Source organism: Mangifera indica, chromosome 7 (genome assembly GCF_011075055.1).
Source record: "Mangifera indica cultivar Alphonso chromosome 7, CATAS_Mindica_2.1, whole genome shotgun sequence".
NCBI lineage: Eukaryota > Viridiplantae > Streptophyta > Magnoliopsida > Sapindales > Anacardiaceae > Mangifera > Mangifera indica.
Window position 1 is genome coordinate 14,773,840 of NC_058143.1, and position 19,712 is coordinate 14,793,551.

The 19,712-nt window shown below is 35.6% G+C and overlaps 3 protein-coding genes and 1 long non-coding RNA gene across 13 annotated transcripts; 2 read left to right on the plus strand and 2 right to left on the minus strand.

Moving 5' to 3' along the window:
• Positions 1-64: 64 nt before the first annotated feature.
• LOC123221184 lies at positions 65-772 on the minus strand. The gene is made up of 2 exons (XR_006503228.1): positions 500-772; positions 65-411 (listed from the first exon to the last, which is right to left on the minus strand). It is a non-coding gene; the product is annotated as an uncharacterized LOC123221184 (long non-coding RNA).
• A 507-nt stretch (positions 773-1,279) lies between these two features.
• On the plus strand, positions 1,280-7,806 carry LOC123221183 (myb family transcription factor PHL13-like). 4 transcript variants are annotated; one of them, XM_044643934.1, is made up of 9 exons: positions 1,280-1,466; positions 1,988-2,066; positions 2,466-3,260; positions 3,751-3,943; positions 4,041-4,117; positions 4,213-4,252; positions 4,370-4,427; positions 6,572-6,641; positions 7,148-7,806. In XM_044643934.1, exons 3-9 carry the CDS (start codon positions 2,787-2,789, stop codon positions 7,502-7,504), a joined length of 1,269 nt encoding a protein of 422 aa, XP_044499869.1. In that variant the 5' UTR covers positions 1,280-1,466; positions 1,988-2,066; positions 2,466-2,786; the 3' UTR covers positions 7,505-7,806. The 4 variants fall into 4 exon arrangements, with proteins under 4 accessions (XP_044499869.1, XP_044499867.1, XP_044499865.1 ...); XM_044643932.1 differs by having other exon boundaries at positions 1,283-1,592; XM_044643930.1 differs by lacking the exon at positions 1,988-2,066 and having other exon boundaries at positions 1,283-1,592.
• Positions 7,807-8,050: 244 nt separating this feature from the next.
• On the plus strand, positions 8,051-13,809 carry LOC123220475. 5 transcript variants are annotated; one of them, XM_044642709.1, is made up of 9 exons: positions 8,051-8,308; positions 9,048-9,578; positions 10,349-10,740; positions 10,849-11,098; positions 11,309-11,474; positions 11,581-11,683; positions 12,427-12,558; positions 12,849-13,064; positions 13,165-13,809. In XM_044642709.1, exons 2-9 carry the CDS (start codon positions 9,347-9,349, stop codon positions 13,441-13,443), a joined length of 1,770 nt encoding a protein of 589 aa, XP_044498644.1. In that variant the 5' UTR covers positions 8,051-8,308; positions 9,048-9,346; the 3' UTR covers positions 13,444-13,809. The 5 variants fall into 5 exon arrangements, with proteins under 5 accessions (XP_044498644.1, XP_044498643.1, XP_044498641.1 ...); XM_044642708.1 differs by having other exon boundaries at positions 8,246-8,374; XM_044642706.1 differs by lacking the exon at positions 8,051-8,308 and adding an exon at positions 8,342-8,891.
• A 537-nt stretch (positions 13,810-14,346) lies between these two features.
• Positions 14,347-18,902, minus strand: LOC123221020. 3 transcript variants are annotated; one of them, XR_006503196.1, is made up of 4 exons: positions 18,564-18,902; positions 16,457-18,393; positions 16,073-16,273; positions 14,976-15,112 (listed from the first exon to the last, which is right to left on the minus strand). XR_006503196.1 is itself a non-coding variant. In XM_044643685.1 (3 exons), exons 2-3 carry the CDS (start codon positions 18,050-18,052, stop codon positions 14,726-14,728), a joined length of 1,983 nt encoding a protein of 660 aa, XP_044499620.1. In that variant the 5' UTR covers positions 18,053-18,393; positions 18,564-18,898; the 3' UTR covers positions 14,347-14,725. The 3 variants fall into 3 exon arrangements, 2 of the variants coding, with proteins under 2 accessions (XP_044499620.1, XP_044499621.1); XM_044643685.1 differs by lacking the exon at positions 16,073-16,273 and having other exon boundaries at positions 14,347-15,112; positions 18,564-18,898; XM_044643686.1 differs by lacking the exon at positions 16,073-16,273 and having other exon boundaries at positions 14,347-15,112; positions 18,736-18,896.
• Between the last annotated feature and the right edge of the window lie 810 nt (positions 18,903-19,712).

Genomic DNA, 19,712 nt, shown 5'->3' on the forward strand with positions numbered 1-19,712 from the left:
TTATTTATTTTTAAAAATTTGTAAAGATGAATGGTTATACATGTTGGTTGTACACCTGTTCATATGTTTGGAATCGTTTATATAACATGAATGATCAAGAAAAAAGTAAAATCATATATTTGAACAAACGTGCATGGTCGATGTATAACCATTCATGTACAACTGATATGGATAAATCATGCCTTCGGGAGTTGGGGAGTACGATCTAGGTGGTTGTAACTGCCCCGAGCTTTATATTACTGACTTAAAATACTTCATGCACAAGAGAGAGAGCGACAGATTGAAGTGATAATATTGTTCATCAATAATTTTTTATCTCATCTACTAGCAGCACCTCTATGAACTCATTCGAATAGCTTCCATCACAGCAACGTCGTATAGCCTTCTGCATCCTACAATTTTCTTGCAATCCTATGAAAATTTAGAACTATTTAATCAAAGTATGCATGTGTAAGGCCATATATATGGATGAGACAAAGAGAAAGAGAACGACTGATACCAGCCACAAGAATCAAATGCATTGCTGCTGACTCAGTCATGTGCCAAAGCTCCCTTAGCGTAAGCTTATCAGACAAGGTATGAGCAAATTTGCTGAACATGTTCTCAATTTTGCTGCAACAAACCTGAAAATTTTCCATTTTCTTTTTCAAACTTATCTTATATTTCAAGTGGGAGATATAAATTACTTTGAATAAAGACATTGAAAAATCAAAACTTATCTGTGGTCAAAGAACTCGTAGGTCAATCGTATGCTAGCTTTTCTTGGAAACTCATTCGATGCGGGAAAGAGAATAAATTGGAATAAAAAAAGACAAAGCAATTCAATTGAGGTGTAAACACTTGAGAAATTACACTGTTTTTCTTTTTCAATTTCTTATCGAAGCAGAGAAGTAATAAACCTTCGACCAAATCGAAGAAAGACTCAAGTGGACTGACGAAGCCAGCCACATTAAGTACCACAAGAAACAAACAATCTACCTTGACCCCATCTCCTTGCTTACAAAAGCAGCCAGTATTCATCGCCTACATCTCTTTCCTCTCGCAATAAAATAAATCCCCACATCATTACCCTTATATAAATCATCAAACCTCTATCACAGGAACTTTTTACTGATCAAACGGCTATGAATTATGAACTCAGAAAACATTACATGTACGTTCAGTTTGATAATGATTACTAGAGAGACAAATGAAGCCAAATACGTGTTCCCCTCTTCAAAAGAGGGTGGTTAAAATCAAGAAGACAAAAGCCGTATTGATTGTCGATCAAGAATATTTTTGTCTGCCCGCGTGTCAGCCTCTTTGACATTGGGTTTCTATCCAATCATTCGCTGCTCCACGTTTATAATATTGATTTTAACGTTGTTTGAAGAAAGTTTTATCGGTACCCTTTCGGAGTTTTTGAGTTATGTTGTGTCTGGACAGGGCTTAAAAGCTCATTATCTGCAGTACCCTTGTGAATTTCAGTATGTTTTTTACCTGCTTTCAATAATTATGAATCTGGGTTGTGTTTACTTTGATTAAGAACCAGCAGGTTTGGCGCTATATTATTGTGGGATTCATTTGCCTATTTTCTTGGAGTTTTTGTGATGGTAAACATGTATATCTATCTTTAAAGTTTTGATTTTTTTCATTACTGGAACTTGATGGTCATCCAGTGAATAATGACTTTATTATGATCTTAAGTTCATGTTCTGTATGTGTCTGGGCTTGAAGGTTTCATGTGAAGAATTGAGCCTCGAATTTGGCTATTTTATACTGTCTCTTGATATTGTGATTGGCCTGCAAAAGTATTTGTGTGATTTCATATAAACAATACAATTTGAGTTGGATGACACATTATGATTTATTCGATAGATAGTGGTGACAAATAATTCTTTTCGACTTTGCATCAGTCTAAAGTTGCATAATTACTTAATAATATTTTGCCTCAGCTTAATATCGGTCCTTTTGCTTATTTTAATCGGCTTTCTTTTCTGAACTTCAGTTCTAGTTCAAGAGATTGTGGTACTTGGCTAATAAAGCTATGGTCTTGAATAAAGAATATATCTAAAATGGCTTTTAATGTAAGTTGCTGTAAATATCATTCTGCCATGTGTAAAGTATACTATTGCTGATTTTCTGCCTAAGAATCAACTTTTATAATAGTTTATATGTATTTTCTTACCATATACGAGTTAAAGATGTGATTCAGACTCATTTTGCATCTCAAGGTATTTTGTATGATATTTAATGTTATCTCAAATTATCAAGAGTTAGACTTTTTTTTTTCCTGTGTAACTGTGTTCACCTGATTGTCTGTGTAAATTTATCTCTGAAAGGTTAAAGCCCCGAGAATAAGTTTCATCCTCTATCTATCGATGATGAGAATTTAGTATGAGTAATTTCATATTTGAATAGAGTTCTTTTCCCTACTGGTTTTTCACATTTGTAAAGGTATACTTCATTGTTTATTTTTCACACAGGTGCCATAGTTGTGCTAAATGTGACAGTGGCCTTCTGAATTAGTGATAATGAGCTTTAGAACCTGTATTTGATGATTGTGCTCACAACCTCCGGCGAAGTTCTAGTGAGGGTTTAGTCAGTGACATTGGTTGACACATACAATTTATGACAGTAATGAACATACCCCTGTTTTGTTTAATCAGGGACAAGGTGCAAATTAACCGAGTGATTTTAGGATTCTGTGGCTATATCTTCATCTTTTCCTGTTTTTCCTACCCCTACTGGAGTGAGATATTCCAAATTGCCCCAACTCTTGTCAGTTTTCCTCAGAAATAGAACATATGACTAATACCATTTTCCCTCAGTCATCTCCTTCAGTTTTTAACCGTGCAACTGCTGGGCACTCATTTTCATCATCTTCCAGATTTCCCAATGATATGCTTGTTTCTTCTGTTTCACCAGATGAAAGGAATTCCCACAATTTTCCATTCATTTCTCAATTGTCAAGAGGACGAACAACATTGCCACCAACCCATTTTTCTTCTTCAGAAGAACAATCTACAGGATCAATTAATTTTCCCGGGGAGAATAAGGAAATGTCCTGGTGTAGAGGTCTACTTCAGGATTTTCTTCATTTTCCCAAAAATGTCCCTGTAAGAACTGGGGTGGTGGAAATCAACACTGGTGATATGGGATCTGAGGTTAGTGCCAAGTGGCAGGAGTGGGCAGATCAATTGATCTCTCTTGAGGATGGTCCAGACCCACATTGGAGCAAAATTCTTGCTAATGTCAATGCTGTAGATGCAAAACCAAAGGTTAGTTCCTCAATTCAATTTAATCTTGGAGCAGGGCATTTGAGCAATGACTTTAGAAGGAACTCCTGGTGCACTTCTTGCTCTTAGTTAAATTCTTGATTGTAATGCTTAATGTGCATCATACATGAAGAAAATATAGAATTTCATTTATGCAGTTGGGCCTCTAATAATATCTAAATATTGTGTAGGACTATTCTTAACCAACATGTCACAGTTCTTTTTTTTTTTCTAGTAGATGCTAAAGGGTTAGTGGAAGGTGGCCTGAGCTTATTTTTCATAATGTCTTTGGAAATGTTTGATTACCATAACTATGCGTTATGTAGTAACCTCAATTCTTCTGTGCGTTTTTATTTTCCTTTTCCCTTAAATTTGAAGAGCAGTATGGTATTACCTTTTGTTCCCCAAACAACGAAGAATTTGTCTCCTTCATGTGCTTCAATTTGTATCCACTGGTTCCATTCTGCGTTTAATAGTTCTAGACATGTGCTAGGTGCTGAAAACATCTACAAGTATCTTGGTGCAAAAATCCCAAATTCATCAGCACCAGCCTCTGCAAAGTGAAGAATTCCATGCTGTTACTAACCCATTATCCACAGTGCCCCAAACGAAAGCCAGAATGCAATGGACTCCAGAACTTCATGAGGCATTCGTAAAGGCTGTCAAACAGCTGGGTGGTAGTGAACGTGAGTGACCTATTTGGTAAATTGCCCCTTTTGATTCTAATATGACTTGGGAAATTATTTGTTTTCTCTTATTTTCACGAATAACTTAACTTTGCAGAAGCTACTCCAAAGGGCATCTTAAAGGTCATGAATGTTGAAGGCCTAACAATTTATCAAGTTAAAAGCCACCTGCAGGTTCTGTGTATACTCCCATCTTTTATTTAGATCTATCTCTCAACCTTGTTCAGCAGTTTATTGATATAGCTAAAATTTAAAATTTTGAATTTCAGAAATATAGAACAGCAAGGGACAAACCAGAGTCTTCAGAAGGTATGAGCCATTGCTTCCACTTATTTTTCCGTGCCTTAGTCATCCCATTGCCATACTTTAAGTTATGATTAATTTTGGTAGAATACAATTGGTTAAAAAGTATTTTGCTCTTTGCAGAAACATCAGAGAAGAAATTGACCCCTGCTGAAGAGATGAAATCAATGGACCTGAAAAGGTAGGCAAAATTCTACACACACACATATATATATATATTGTTATGATTGGGATATATTAGGATAATAATGGAAATAATGGAATTGGATAATATTTGAATAATGAAATATTAGGATAATGATTGAATAAATTATAGGGAATTAAAGATTTTAATAGAGTTTGAATTAGGATGGGATATTATGACATGAGAAGAATAAAAGCGTAGTGAGAAGAGGGAAATTATAATTTTGGGCAACTGATTAGGGAGGTTTTGGCTCCTCGAATGATGAAATTGGGAGATCTTAGCTTCTCAAATTGTCGGTCTATCCTATTTAATCCCCTTTTATCAATAAAATCATCTTTTTTTTTTAATTTCTGTTGTGTTATTCGTTGTTGTTGGTTGAAATTGGTTGGGATTTTAATCAAATAGTATTAGAGTGGTGGATTCTAGCAAGGGAGAAGGAAAATTAGTGAGATATGGTGTTGGGAAGACAAGCCATCACTGAAAAAGCTTGTCAAAAAATAAAAAGTCACGGCAAAGCTTGGATCAAGCAAAGGAGGGTTGGATCAGAAAGGAGGGAGGCAAGGAAGGCGAATTGTCATTGGGATGATGATCTAGTGTTAGGAAGTGGTCGGAAAATGGTGAGTTAGGGCTTGGTGGAAATTGAGTCCTAAGCTAGAAGAAAGTAAAAGGAGGAGCAAAGAAAAGAAAGAAAAAAATTGGGACAGGTGGTGGTTGAAAATTATTTTGAGGGTGGGATTATGATAGTAATTGAAATAATGAAAATTAATTATTAGGATAATATTTGAATAATGGAAATAATGGAATTAGCTAATATTTGAAATATAAGGATAATGAATTAATTAATTACAGGGAATTAAGGATTTCAAATAGAGTTTGAATCAGGATAGGATATTAGGATATGAGAAGGAAAAAAAAAAAAGAATTTTGGGCAGTGTATTTGTGGGCAGCCGTAGAGCTGATTAGGGAGGTTTTAATGCTTTGAATGGTCAGAATTGAGAAGTTCTGGTTTCTCAAATTGTTAGTCTATCTTATTGTAATTCTTTTTTATCGATAAAATCGTCTTCGTTTGTTTTTTTGTTGTGTTGTTTACTGTTTAAGCCTAGTTAAATGATGCCAACACATAGGTTATTCACTAAAAGCCAAAAATATCAGATATGGTTTTTTTGCATAAAAAACTGTATAGTCTTGTCTTCTAACGTCTATTATTATTGATAATGGAGATCTGGATTTAAAGAATTGCAGACTTGTGCTACTGAGAATTCTTGTATATGTGTATGTGCTTGTGCCATTTGTCATGTAGATCAGTTTTTCTTTTTTTTTTTTTTTGGTCTTCTAGTTATCATATCAGTTAATCTGTGTACCAGGCAAGATTAGTCATTCATGATGTGATCAGATTGTGATTAGATTCTGAAAGATATCTTATCACGGTATAGATGAACTTCAAGGAAAAAGCAGAATTAAGACATTGGTTAATGGGAATAGTGAGTTGCGACTATATTTGCCTCACTATCTTGATGAACTAAGTTCAATCAATCTCTTTTATATAGTTAAGATTGGCTCACGAATTATCCTTTAGCTTAATACAATGGTTTTCATGGGGTGCAAGACCCTGTTTGAGAAATTCAATCCAAACATTCTCTTGACTGTCTTGCTTTCACTTATCACTCTTAGCTTTAAATATTGGTTCTGGTGAGTGTACGGTACTGTTATATGAGGATGACTTCTTTTGTCATCTTTTCGTGCTCCCTCAATGTTACCTTGGTGGTTGTTGTTATGACAATCCAACAGTTATTGTTTAAAAAAAAAACACTTATTTAGTTAATCTAAAAGAAAGCTTTTTAGATAAACTATTTGTGTGAAGTCATCATCCAAAATTTTATGATCATAAGAAATTATGTGTTGCAAACATGTTCGTATACTTATGATAAAGTGTTAGATTAATATTTGACTTTTAGTACAAAAAAGTTGCCCTTTTTTCTTCTATCTAGAATGGTACCCTTTCCACTTGTTGCTTCTGGGTGATTGCAGCTATAAATTACCCATAGCAGCTCTTCTAAAACTTTTATGTTACTCCCAATGCAATGGTGAACAGTTAGTGTAATTTCTGTTTTGAAATTCTTTCTACGTTGGTCTGGTAACAGGGCAATGAGCATCACCGAAGCATTGCGGTTGCAGATGGAAGTTCAGAAGCAGCTCCGTGAACAACTTGAGGTACACACCATTAGTTACCCTAGCTTCAGTTTTTTTGACATAAAAATGAATGCAAAATATTAGGGACAACACTCAAGATAATGCAGTGATGTGCGTTGTTTTTCATATGCTGAAATTTTGGACAAATTTTATGGTCCAAGTTATGGAGATCAAACACAATAACTGTTGAAGAGATAAAAATAAGTTGCTTCTTGTAGTTAAACCTGGAAAAGCCTTCATGTTGCATTAAATAGTTGATGATGGAAACAATGAATTGTTGAGAAGAAAGTTGTAACATGGTTGTCCAATGTCCACTGTGATAGTCTCTGAAAATAATGAGTCAATTATGCAAGAAGGTAAAAAGCGAGATAGGACTGGGCGAAAATTTCTAGTATGAAGTTCAAGAGGTTTAGTTTTTGAGAACCTTTTTTTTTTGTCTCTCTCTAATAAAATTGTTTCTTAGAAAATACTGTTAATGTCACGCCTACAGTTTCTTCTTATATTTGCGGTGTCATAATTTTCCACAGATTCAGAGAAATTTGCAGTTGCAAATTGAAGAACAGGGGAGGTATCTTCAAAAAATGCTTGAGCAACAAAGAAAAATGGAGAATGATAAGTCCAATTCTTCTTCATCCAACCACAGCGATCCTTCATCTCCATTGGCAAAGTCAACGCCTGAAAATGAAAAACCAGAAGCCGCAGGGCTGGATCAGACCAAAACTGGAACAAATACAGGTAATGCCAACACTACATTGGAAGGAAGTTCCAAGAGTTCGAGCAGGAAGCAGAAGCTCCCTGATACCACACTGTTCGACCTGGATGATGACAAAACTGGTCACACTAACGTAAAACGAGCAAGAACAAATGAAACAGCAGGATACTGAGCGAAATCTGCATCTGACTGGAACACCTTGTAGAATTATTATGTTATGTTCTCATTTAGACACAAGATTATTCGATCCAGAGTTTTTGACAGTTGGGTATTACTACTTCATATTAGCTAAGAACATATGAAGGCTGAGGTTTCGATTTTATGTTCACTGTGGCCTGTGGGGTTGAATTTGCACTGAAAGCTATTTAGAAGATGGATTTGCTGTAAACGTTTTGTGTCTCCATGGATAATAGTTCAACAAATGTAACTGTTTATTTGTATATGGATACAACTAATTTGAACCTCTTTTTCTTATTTGACTCTCAAAAAATGCAAGTAAAATGCTTTTCTCGATATCTCATGTAAAGAGTATGTTATGGGTATAATTTTTTTACATAATTTTATACATAAATAATAATAATAAGGTAATAATAATAATAATGTATTATCATATAATTAAAAATTAAAAATTAAAAAATATTTAATTATTTATTAATATATTATTATTTATGCATATATACAGAGCTATGAGAAATATGCACGTGTAAGCCACAAATATGGAGGAGGATCAAACCATAATCATAACTAATTCAAGAAATAAAATAAAATCTTTAACTCACTTACTCACTCTAATAATATCTTTTTGTTTCTCCACCTAACATGATTTCTTTAATTTTCTGGAAATGGCAGCAGGGAATGATTATGACTTGAGAATTGAGACTTGGACAGATAAAAGAGAAGATGACGGGAAAAACTGGGGCTCACGTGAATTGGTGGCACCCCACTTGAGCTGGAGGAGGAATATCTTCTGAAATGGGTTGGCTTCACTCTTTAGAACTGCAATGAGTGACACAAAATCTTGCTGCAAATGAAACCGAGTGATGTAAATTTCTGTTTGTTTCTTGAGACTCTGAACCCAAAAAAAAAAAAACATGCGTGTGGTTGGCTTTCAAACGTCTTCAGATTTCTGACTATGTATGTGTAATGTGTTTTGTGTCATGTATTATCTAAAAAAGGACCACAGAGTTACAGAGCTTACAGTTTGTAGGTTCGCAGCTACTGCCCTTCTGCGACATCTTTTTATATCTTGGTTTTGGTTATCAACTGTATTTTAAAGCTTTGAGGGCTTCTGTCTTTGTACATGTTTCTTTTAATGGGATTTTAAATTATATTTACTGCGATTATAATCTAGTTACAGTTGTGAGCTCAGTCTTTTTTTAGCTTCTTCTACACACTAGTTCAAGTTATTTTGATATTTGATGATTTAATAGTCAAATTCTGTTTTTTTTCGCTTCCTCATCTTCCTGCTTTGGCTTAAGTTTGTCGAAGGGACCCTTTACTACCTATGTTCATTTTCTTTTGTTTTTCTAAGATTGCTTTTATCTCTCAACTTGGTTCCTGTGAGTATAAATTTTGTAACTTTATGTGTTCCAGAAATCTTTTAACAACTTAAATGAATTCTAAGACTCTGTTTGTTTATTATATCTCTAATTGCAAAGTTAATTTGTTGGTAAAGTGTACTGAATTTTGATTCGTCTTTCATTTATAATTTGCAGCTGGAAGGCAGATAGAAGTGGACCAGCTAAATTCTAAAGTTTTTGAATGTGATATATATGGCTGAGAAATTGAGAGAGTAAAATATTTATAATTAGAGCTAATTCCATATTCAAGTATTTGTTTAAGGCAAATAGTCCTAAAGGCATAAATAGAAAACATTGGACGTCGTTTCATGTGACTGAACTGACGTTATGAGGTAGTTGGCAAGCCAAAAGGTTTTCGAGAAGGCGTGGAGAAGCTTTTTGAGGTTCTTTACTATTTGAATTACTTGACAAATTTTTGTGAAGAAAGGGAAAAGATGGAGGCACTGAACCAGAAATCTCTTGAGAGAGCAGTGTCACAGAGAGCTCTGCAAATGGGGAGTTCATTTCCTTGTCAAATTTGTGTTATGGGTTTTCTCTGTGGAGTCTGCCTCACCTCATTGTTTCTTGCTACTCTCACTTCATTTGGTAGTTTTGAGTTTGGTGGAATTTCATTTTCTTCCATCTCAATGGGAACTACACCTGGGAATTCAAGTTCTGAAGTCATCAGTAAGTGAAATTATTTCTTTCTTTGTTCTTCATCGGGTGATTTGTCTATCCTTCTTTTTTTTTCTGCTGATTCTTTTTTCTTATTTCTGTATTGTGATTATGCAATGTGCAATTTTAGTGGATTTTCTCAATCCATTTTTTTCAACCTTTTCGTGAGAAAAAAGTCATCATCTTAATTACTTGAATTGAGAGGAAAGAAGATGAAACTTCATCTCAAATTTTAAGAAATCTGTAAAGTTGCATATAAATTTTGTATTTCATGAATAATTTTAGTATGAATTCAAATTAAAAGGGCAGCTCATCGATGAGAGAATTATAAAATATAACTTTAAAAAGTATGTGAATGATCAAAGAGTGTTTTAAAAGCAAATTAAAGTCGAGTAACTTGTTGATGATAGTTGTGTTTTACTTCTCTAGTTGCGTTTGAGTTGATTTGCTATATCATCCTTTATCTTAATTAGTCTAATCCACAAGCTTCACTAGATTTGCTTGGCATTGAAGCCAATGATTCTACTTTTAGACTAGTGAATGGAAAACATTTAATCATTATGAAGATAGACACAATTGGAGACAATTTTTTACACTATTGAAAGTATCTTACTTCATATTAATTTTCAAGGCATCCCTACTTACCCCAAAAAAAAAAAAAAATTTCAAGGCATCCCCACTTTATGGATCAATCATTGGTTTACATTGGAAAACTTTATTGCTTACTGATAATTTATATGCTTTACTTTGATGGTTAAACAATTTTATGAACTGAATTGTAGATGCAGTTACGAGTACAGACTGCAAATTTATGTTGAAAGAAACAGAGAGATGGGTTGATTCACATAGAAGTGAAAGAGAAGCTGAAGATCAGAAAGTGTCCTTATTGTATTCAGCTTGGGGTGCTTTAGTAACAAATTCAGTAATTGAAGAAAGAGAGTTTTTGGAAAGGTTCAGACTCAAAAGATTCAGTGTGCCCAATGCCCCTCATTTTGAGGACTGCAAGTTGAGTACAAGAGTAAATACACATCTTGATACCCGATCCGAGAATGGGGACTTCCCTCCTTGGACAAGTTGGAAGGGACTACTGGACATGTATCCAGTGTCTTCTGTCGATGAACAGATTAAACATTTTCGGCATCAAGCCATTTTGGAAGGCATTTATCCTCCTTGGGTATGTATCCAATTTACACAATTGAATTACAAAGCAATGCATTGCAAAACTTGTAGTTTTCAGCAGCATCTATTTAACAAGCATTCCTAATATTTGAGCTTCTTGCAGATTTCAGGGTCAGATGAGGAGAATTATCCCCTCACAAGGAAAGTGCAACGTGATCTATGGGTCCATCAGCATCCATCAAACTGCAGTGATCCTAATGTAAGATTTCTTGTAGCTGATTGGGAAAGATTGCCTGGCTTTGGTATTGGGGCGCAGATTGCTGGAATGTGTGGCCTTCTTGCTATTGCAATCAATGAAAAAAGGATCCTTGTCACAAATTATTTTAATCGAGCTGATCATGATGGTTGTAAAGGTAAAAGGTGACAATCAGTTTATCTAATAGCTATCTCCTTAAATTTGACAACTTTTAGTGGTGTATATAGATCTGTGTAAGCCCTTGTTCACTTGAAATACACATTGTTTCCTTGGACACCAATGTGTTCAAAGCTTGGGTTGATAATAAGACTTTTTAACTATCATTTTTGCAAGCACTTCATTTATTTCGTTTTTTTTTTTTTAACAGGTTCATCTAGATCAAGTTGGTCTTGTTACTTCTTTCCTGAGGCCTCCCAAGAATGTCGAGACCGTGCATTTGAGCTTATGGGCGGTAAAGAGGCATGGGAAAAAGGAATCATAACAACAAAAGACAATTATACTTCAAAGGAAATATGGGCTGGAAGGACTCCTAGGCAAGTGATTACATGTCTGACCTATTATTTTTTCTTAAAAAATTGTGAGAAATTTGCCTTTTGATCCCATTGTGTCTTGATTCATCTATATCAATACCTGATACAGGGAATGGGGTGATCCTTGGAGTTATTTGCAACCAACAACAGAAATAAATGGCAGTCTAATTGCCTATCATCGCAAAATGGATCGAAGATGGTGGAGGGCACAGGTGCACCTTAGAATCCATCTCAAGATGAGATTAGTTATTTAAAATTTTATGATAGTATCAAATAATTAACTATAGAGTTAGACTGTTGGAACTTATAATGTTAGCTACAATTTTTAAACCATCCATTTTAATTCATTGGTGGTGAAAAAGAAGTTAAAGGCATTTATGTCTTTTTATCTCGGCACATCAAATATAAACTGTTCAATTGCAGTAGATGGGATAGTTATGAATTAGTGTTGCAAAATTATGTCAATAATTTAAGCACATAGACTTAGCCCATGATTGAATATTTAGATGTGGATGTGGCTATAGTAATTTAAAAGTTTTGACTTAAATAGTTAACTCAAATTTGGGTCATTTATCCAAAAATCTAATTGTTGGAAATGTGTTGAATTGAGATCAATGATCCTAAATTTGTGTCAATAATTTAAGTCAAATTTTGAAGTTACTTTAGGCTTACCCTTGAAGTATTTTGTGTTATATTATATTAGCTTTAACATGATGTGGTTTATTTCATACTGAGAGGGACCCTAATTTAGTATATATATTCTCAAATATAGTATGGCGTTACACCGATCATAGAGCAGTACAAAATATAGAACAATTAGTGTATCAATTCCGATCCAAAAGAATCAATCCAATCTAGTGTTGCCCAATCTTGCGCATGAAATGTTCATGTATTTTGATCCCACTACCTTCCGATTTTGAGAATCAAAGACTCTGAGGGAAATTTCTACTGTCAGGCAGTGCGTTACTTAATGAGATTTCAGAGTGATTACATGTGTGTTTTGATGAATGATGCCCGCCATGCTGCATTTGGGAAGGAAGCTGCAAAAGTGGTTCTTGCAAGTCTTCCCAAAGAATGGCCAAAAGTTGTAAGTCCTTAAACTCTGTGCCATTTTATTTGCCTATCTTGTAAAGACTGAAATACAATTGAGTCTCATGCACTTGAAAAATATTTCTGCACATGTGCTTAAAATATATTTTAGCAGATTTGAGAAAATATAGATATAAACTTTCATAATATAATTTTTCTAATGGGAAACCAGTAACCTATTTTACCCAGATCTCAACACGACAAATTGTGTTGAAGCTTCCTCTCTTGTATGCTAAACATGAAAACTTGTTGAAAATAACAATTTTCAATAAACCATATTGTTTTCAGGAAGTTACAAGCAATTCAAGAACGGATATTGAAGAGTTTGTATGGTCAAGTCACAGACCATGGATCCCGAGGCCATTGCTAAGTATGCATGTAAGAATGGGTGACAAGGCATGTGAAATGAAAGTGGTCGAATTTGAAGAGTATGTGCATCTTGCTGGTCGTGTTAGAAAGCACTTTCCGCATCTCAACAGCATTTGGCTGTCCACTGAAATGCAGGTTAGAGGCGCCCTCTTTCTCTCTCTCCCTCATTGAGTTTAATATAGTATTGTGGTTTCTGATACATGATCTTAAGTATCAATGATCATATTACTTTCAGAAAATTGTTGATAAAACAAAACAATATCCCCATTGGAACTTCTACTACACAAACGTGACACGGCAAGTGGGAAACATAACAATGGCAAAATATGAAGCAAGTCTTGGTAGAAAAACCAGCACAAACTATCCCCTTGTGAATTTCTTAATGGCGACCGAAGCTGACTTCTTTATTGGAGCTTTGGGTTCCACTTGGTGCTTTCTTATTGATGGCATGCGGAATACTGGTGGAAAAGTAATGGCAGGATACCTGAGTGTCAATAAGGATCGGTTTTGGTAGAAATGAGTGGAGCATGAAGTTGTACAGCTATGTACATTAGAACAATGGTCAACAAATCTTTTGAAATACAAGCAGACCTCTTCAAGACTGCACAAGGAAAGAATTTGAAATACAAGCAAACCTCTTCAAGACTGCACAAGGAAAGAACCCTGATACCTTCCTCCTATTGGAGGCGAAGTGTCTAGAAATCCTTGGTCCAATTTTTATGATAACAGTACAGTACTGAGAGAGGAAGTTAAGAGTTCTGGCAAATTTATCTGTATGTGGGTGGTATTCATTTATTCTCAAATGTTTGTATTGTAAATATAATCTAATGTATGAAAAATAAAAATAAATTTAACTGAAATCACTATGTCCAATTATTTATCTCCTGGATAATTGCCCACTGGTGTGTCATGTTCAAAAATGATGCAAAATCCTCTGACCATCTAAGCTTGCAGAGAAACCAATCTTAAATGGGTTACTAAAGATCCTTTCCTGTTTTATTTGAGGAGAATTTTACTCTCTCTAGCAAAGGGAAAAAACCCAAGACTTACAGAAATGTTTGGGGGTTATTATCTGCAATTTCAGCTCAAAACTGTCTCATTTCTATATCAAATGAACGCTCAAGAACAAGCAAAACGAAGGCGGACGAACAGTACTCCTGAGACAACAATTTTGAGTATCAATTCATATCCCGAAAGACTTTGTCATTGAAATATAATTGACTCTCAAATTGGTAAGAAGTGTTCTTTCTGGGGCAGAAATTTAGAACTTAATTTGTTTCTTCAATGCATTTAATGCTGGAAGTAATTTGGTAATGATTATGGTGTCTGTTCCCTGTCTTGTTCCTGTTTCAATTACTGAAGTTCGCGAGAAAAAGGGAGGTATTCAAAGAATGAAACTAAAAAGAAGAGAGCATTATTAGCTACAATAATGAAAAAGGATAAATTTGATAATTATCAAATAGATACAACAATTTTGCGTCTAAGAAAGACTAATATGGAAAACAAACAATTAACAAACCGAGGAGACTCTGATCCTCTCCAATTTCACATCACATGACAATACAACAAGTGATCATGTAAACATTATCTGTAAATCCACTACCAGACAGTCCTAAAAGTAAGAATAGATGTCAGATGGGCACGGGGAGCAGCCTTACCTCCCCCTTTCACCACAAAGTACCTTGAAACTCAACGGGATAGAGAGGTTTCCTGTGCAACTAACTTTCAAATCTTCATCTAACTGATGTCCCCCATCATCACCACCGCCGAAAAGTACAAAGAGTTTTCCTATGTGATTATTCTTCCACTTCTTCACTTGTCTGATGTACCGCGTCACCACTTTTGGCTGCCACTGTCTGTTTCTTGTGTTTCTTGTTCTTAGCTTTCTTGGCTTTCATGCGGCGCTTCTTCTCATTGGCATCCACCCAGGTATAGTCAGATGGTATAAGGAAAGGATCAATGTCATCCTTATACCTGTGACTATCGCTATCACTTGATTGGCCACCACGACTCCCTTTCATCCATGAAATCCAAGAAGAGGATCCTTCCGGTTCTTTTGACTTGGAATCCTGGAAATGTGTTGGGCTGGAGAGAGGGGTTGAAAACTCCTCTGGCAGCTGCAGCTCCTCAAATTTTGTAAAAGTAACAAGAACCCGAATAGTTGGAACAATAGGGATAGCAACCTGCAGTAGAGAAAATCAAATATTATCATAATAGTCTCAAGCACAAAAGATTATATGCAAAGTATTCTATTGGAACAATGGTTGTAAAATTGTTATAATTCAAGTAAACTGAATTTTACATACTAGCAATAATTTAATAACACCAGTTTTATATAAGTTCATATTAACAGAGCAACTCAAGTTCATAAGGTCCAGCAATTTAAACACAGATTACCACCCATCAGATGGGCAAAATAGTTTATACTTCCAAGATCATACATAAAACAATACTGATCTTCTATACAAACAGCAGTTATAAATAACCATAGGAGTGAACCCTGATTACAAGCAATTATTTCATTTCCCACAAGATAAACTATAGAACCATCCAAAGAGGTGAACCAGAATTTTTCACTCTTATCTAAACAGTTTTTAACAAGTAGCAGCAAATATCATGGACTTCCCAAAAAAATAGCAAACATTACTTGACATGGAGTAGATATTCATGTTCATAAAAATCATTTGTTAATGCACATCAGGCCAAGCCAAAAGCAGCCAACCCCAAACCAGGTCAATAATCTGAACAAAGGCATAACTTGGTCTAAAAGCCAAAAAGAAAAACAGCACCAACTACCAACAAGATAGCTCTGGCTGGTCCAAGTTTCATTGAGCAAAAACAGTTCTTACGCATGATATTTCAAATTCAGAGAATTCCTTTTAACAAGTCATAACATTCATTAAGTTTGTCTCTCACTTCAGTTATATCATTACTCGACCAAATTAGCAAGTATCTGATCGTAGGCCAGAATGCATGAGCTATTCAGGTCACTGGTAACATGAGCACGAGTCAAGATGTGCCGGTACAGGTCCAAAAATGAGCTCAAAACTCAACTTTATGGGTAAAAGCTTAACATTTGGGTAACTGGACTCATGAGAACAAAAGGTATAGATCAGCAGCAAAGAGCTAATAAAGGACATGACCTATAACTTGCAGCCCATTCATGAGTGGAAGTAGCTCCCAGCTTTGCCCAAACCAAATGCAAAGACCATATTATTAGTCAACAGCGATGACTCAGCGTCTCAGCCCTAGGATAAAATAACTGGTGTCACACCCCAACAGCTAATGCACAAGCCAGATCAAAGAAAGATAAGTTCAAGCACCCATTCCCCCAACTGCCATTCCTGGATAAGTAATAACAGTTTATAATTGCATTTCTAACAAAGTATAACCTGTTTATGGAACAAACTAATCAAGTTACCCATCATAACAGCAGCAACAAAGAAAAACAAAATATAAGAGAAGAATCGCAAAACCAACCATATGTAAGCCAGGTAAACATACAAGATTTAAATATCCCAAATTACCTTGACAGGAAATGTTCCATGAGGTAGCTTGGTGGTCAAAAGCTCCCTAAGTCTCCTTACAGCCTTGACTTTGTTGGCTAATATGTCAAGTAAAGGCAGGAGCTCATCTGTTTTTAAAGGGAAATCTGGTGTCAACCAGAGGACAGGCCTCAAACCCTTTTTATATTCGCTCTCATTCTTAGATTCACCACTGGGTCCCTTCTTCTTTTTCTTCTTATTGCTTTTGTCCTTTCCCTTCTTTATATCACTCACATCCTCCCTCTGATGTTCAGATGAAGGTCTTTGATTAGCAACTGGCTTCTTGTTGCTACCTTCAGGAGCCAACTTTGAGAATTTCTTCAAGAGTTTCGAATCCTCCGGATCATCACTGTTATTTTTGGTGGCCTTCTTGTTCCAGCCAAACCAACTCTTCTTTTCTTTAGCAGCACTATCAGATTCACCATTTTCATAGGAACCTCCTGAACCATTTTCTTGAGAGCCAGGGGCCCCATGTTCATCATCCTCACAAACACTATCAGAGTTCCCCATGTGAAGTGCAGAATCCAATTGCATCCTTTCCTCAGCTGTCAATACATCATCATACTCATCATTATCACCACCATTTGCCAACCTTTCTTCATCTTCCACAGCAAAGAGCTCTTCGTCAGTCATGGCACCCGGAACCCGTCTTGACTTCACACTAACCATCACATGGAGCATATCATAAACTTTGGCCTTCCAATTTCCAACCATTTCAGTCCTCTCTTGTCGCCTCCAATTCAGGTGGGGAGCAAGCTCAGCCTGAGTGACATCTATGCCAGGACGATACATGTTAGTTTGAGACATCAAGGCCACTTCATGGGCAACTTCTGATTCCGTTGGCTGTGCGCCTGCCCCTTCCAAAGCATTTGTGACTTCTTTCTCCTTATGGGAAAGAACAATCAAAGAACCAGGTGGCAAAGTTACATTACTATCCTCTGAAGTACAGCCCTCCCCCAAAAAAAGAAATGTCTGGTCCGACCGTTGAATGCGAAATCCATCAAATCCAGCAAGAGTCATATCTGCACGGAGATTGGATCCACGCTTCCAAATGCGGTAAGTATCAGATGGGGCAATGCGACCAATAAACGGAATGACTGAGCTCTCAAAATGGAAGGTTATCTCCATGTAAAAATCACGGATACGATTTGCTGAGGCAACAATACGTGGAAGTCTTCGACACCATTTTGCCCAGGCAAGAGGCTGATAATGCCTAGCAATAATCATAGCTATTGACTCCTCTCTTGTGCAAACAGCTTCTTGCAAAGCACTCCAACCATTCTCATTCTGAAGGCTCCAATCTGCCCCGGCCGCCATCAAAATCTCTGCAGAGTTTGGATCCCGGAGCCTGACTGCAAGGTGCAAAGGTGTTTCACGTCCCGGAACATCCCGGCGATCAATAACAGCCGAGACAGCATCAGCTTGGAGCTCAGCAGCTAGAGACTCCTCTTCAGTATTAACCTCCCCAGCCTTGGCAAGCCGTGGAAGGTTAGCAATAATGCGCCGCAGGGAAGCATAGTCACGCCGAGCAACTGCCAAATGAGCAGGACTATGGACATATTTGGAAAAATCTTCCATTGTATTTTCCCCCAATTCACTTTCTAACTCCACTTTTAAACAATAATTCCTCCCATTCGGTAAAGCAAACCATAAAAGGTAACAAGCCCTATCCTAAATATCAAGATTAGGGTTATAAAAATTCGAACTGCAAGAACTTAAAGAGCCCTTGGAAATAAATCAATAACATAAGAAAAGATTAAGATTCACACAACTTCAATGAAAAGACTAAAAAAATGTCTTATCTTCTTCATATTCTTCAACTTTCTTTCGTTTTCTCAGCTCTCAAACAATCTTATCATACTTCAATTTCCTGACTTTGAGCTCCACAGAATGCACTTCAGCGTCTATAGAGCTCAATTCTGCAAAAATCGAAACTCAAATTAAAAGAGAAACTACAAATAAGCCCAAATCTAACAAAAAGCACCTCCAAAAAAACAAATCAAAGGAACATTTTTCTTATTCTTTGTTCCATTTCATGGCCTCAATTTTCGCAGGAGACTAACAGAAATTGCAGAGCACAAGAAAATACCTGAGAGAGGAGGCGAATTTGAAAGAGATCGAGCGACTTAGTAGTCAGTGAAGGTTAGGATTGATTTAGATTAAAAAATTTTCAGGTAGAGAAAGAGAGAGGGAAAACAATCAGACGTTAGATAATGAAATGGAAGACGAGATCTAACGGTGAGTATGCTGTGTACACTTACTCCGCCATTACTTCTGACTCAGTCTCGGACTCGATTCTTCAACTCAGATCTCTGTCTATCTCTATCTCTGTCTGTGTCTGTACATTTTTCATGTTGCGTCTCTTCACTTTAGCCTTTTTTTTTTTCCACCCTCTCTGTATTCTCTCTCTCTGTCTCTCTCTGTCTCTCTCGCTCTCGCCGTTTTAGAGCCAGAGTATAGTTTTTGCCACTCTCATCAACTGAATTTACTTGTCTGCCATCATGACTTTTTTCATAAAATATAAATGAGAAAATTGCTGATGTTAATATCATTTTTATTTTACTTACTTTTTTATATGTTAAAATCTCCTTATGTTGGTTTATTTTTTATATTGCTAATATCCAGTTGCCCCCGAAAAATAACCAAATTACATCTGTGCCCTTCATCACGGAAAAGTAAGACAAAATCTTGCTTTTTCACATAAAAAAGTCCAAGGACTAACTCCCACCTAAAAATTTTTATTTTTAGTTTTTATTTATATTTTTAAAAAACTTAAATACTCATTTATAAATTATTAAAGTTAATCAAATTTATTAATTTTATAATTTTACCTATTTTTCTTTAAACTTTAAAAATTACCAGTTTTCCATTAAACCAAATTTTAAAAAATAATATTTTTTTATTTAAAATTTAGTTTTTAATATTCGTCTTCATCTCCAACCTTTTTTTTTTCGATAGTTTTTCTTTCTCTCTAACTATCTCTCTCTTCCTATCTCTTCCCCCGACCGATCATTTAAATCGAGAAGATGAAGATGAGAGATCATCATCTAGAAAGAGGATCGTAATTAATTTCTTACCAAAATAATTATGATATATAAAGAAAGCAAAAAAAACATAATATATATGTATAAGTATTGTAAATAATTGTATTTATTTTGGTGAAAAGTGAATGCAATTATGTATAGGGATGCCGTAAAGTTTACCACACGACACATTCATTGATTGTATGTTAGAAATT

Coding starts and splice junctions, on each gene's coding strand:
- LOC123221183 (XM_044643934.1), top strand. CDS start 2,787: ATGACTAATACCATTTTCCCTCAGTCATCTCCTTCAGTTTTTAACCGT. Junction 3,261..3,750: donor CTGTAGATGCAAAACCAAAG/GTTAGTTCCTCA, acceptor GACATGTGCTAG/GTGCTGAAAACATCTACAAG. Junction 4,253..4,369: donor CAAACCAGAGTCTTCAGAAG/GTATGAGCCATT, acceptor TGCTCTTTGCAG/AAACATCAGAGAAGAAATTG.
- LOC123220475 (XM_044642709.1), top strand. CDS start 9,347: ATGGAGGCACTGAACCAGAAATCTCTTGAGAGAGCAGTGTCACAGAGA. Junction 9,579..10,348: donor TTCAAGTTCTGAAGTCATCA/GTAAGTGAAATT, acceptor ACTGAATTGTAG/ATGCAGTTACGAGTACAGAC. Junction 11,099..11,308: donor TGATCATGATGGTTGTAAAG/GTAAAAGGTGAC, acceptor TTTTTTTAACAG/GTTCATCTAGATCAAGTTGG.
- LOC123221020 (XM_044643685.1), bottom strand. CDS start 18,052: ATGGAAGATTTTTCCAAATATGTCCATAGTCCTGCTCATTTGGCAGTT. Junction 15,113..16,456: donor ATGGAACATTTCCTGTCAAG/GTAATTTGGGAT, acceptor TCTCTACTGCAG/GTTGCTATCCCTATTGTTCC.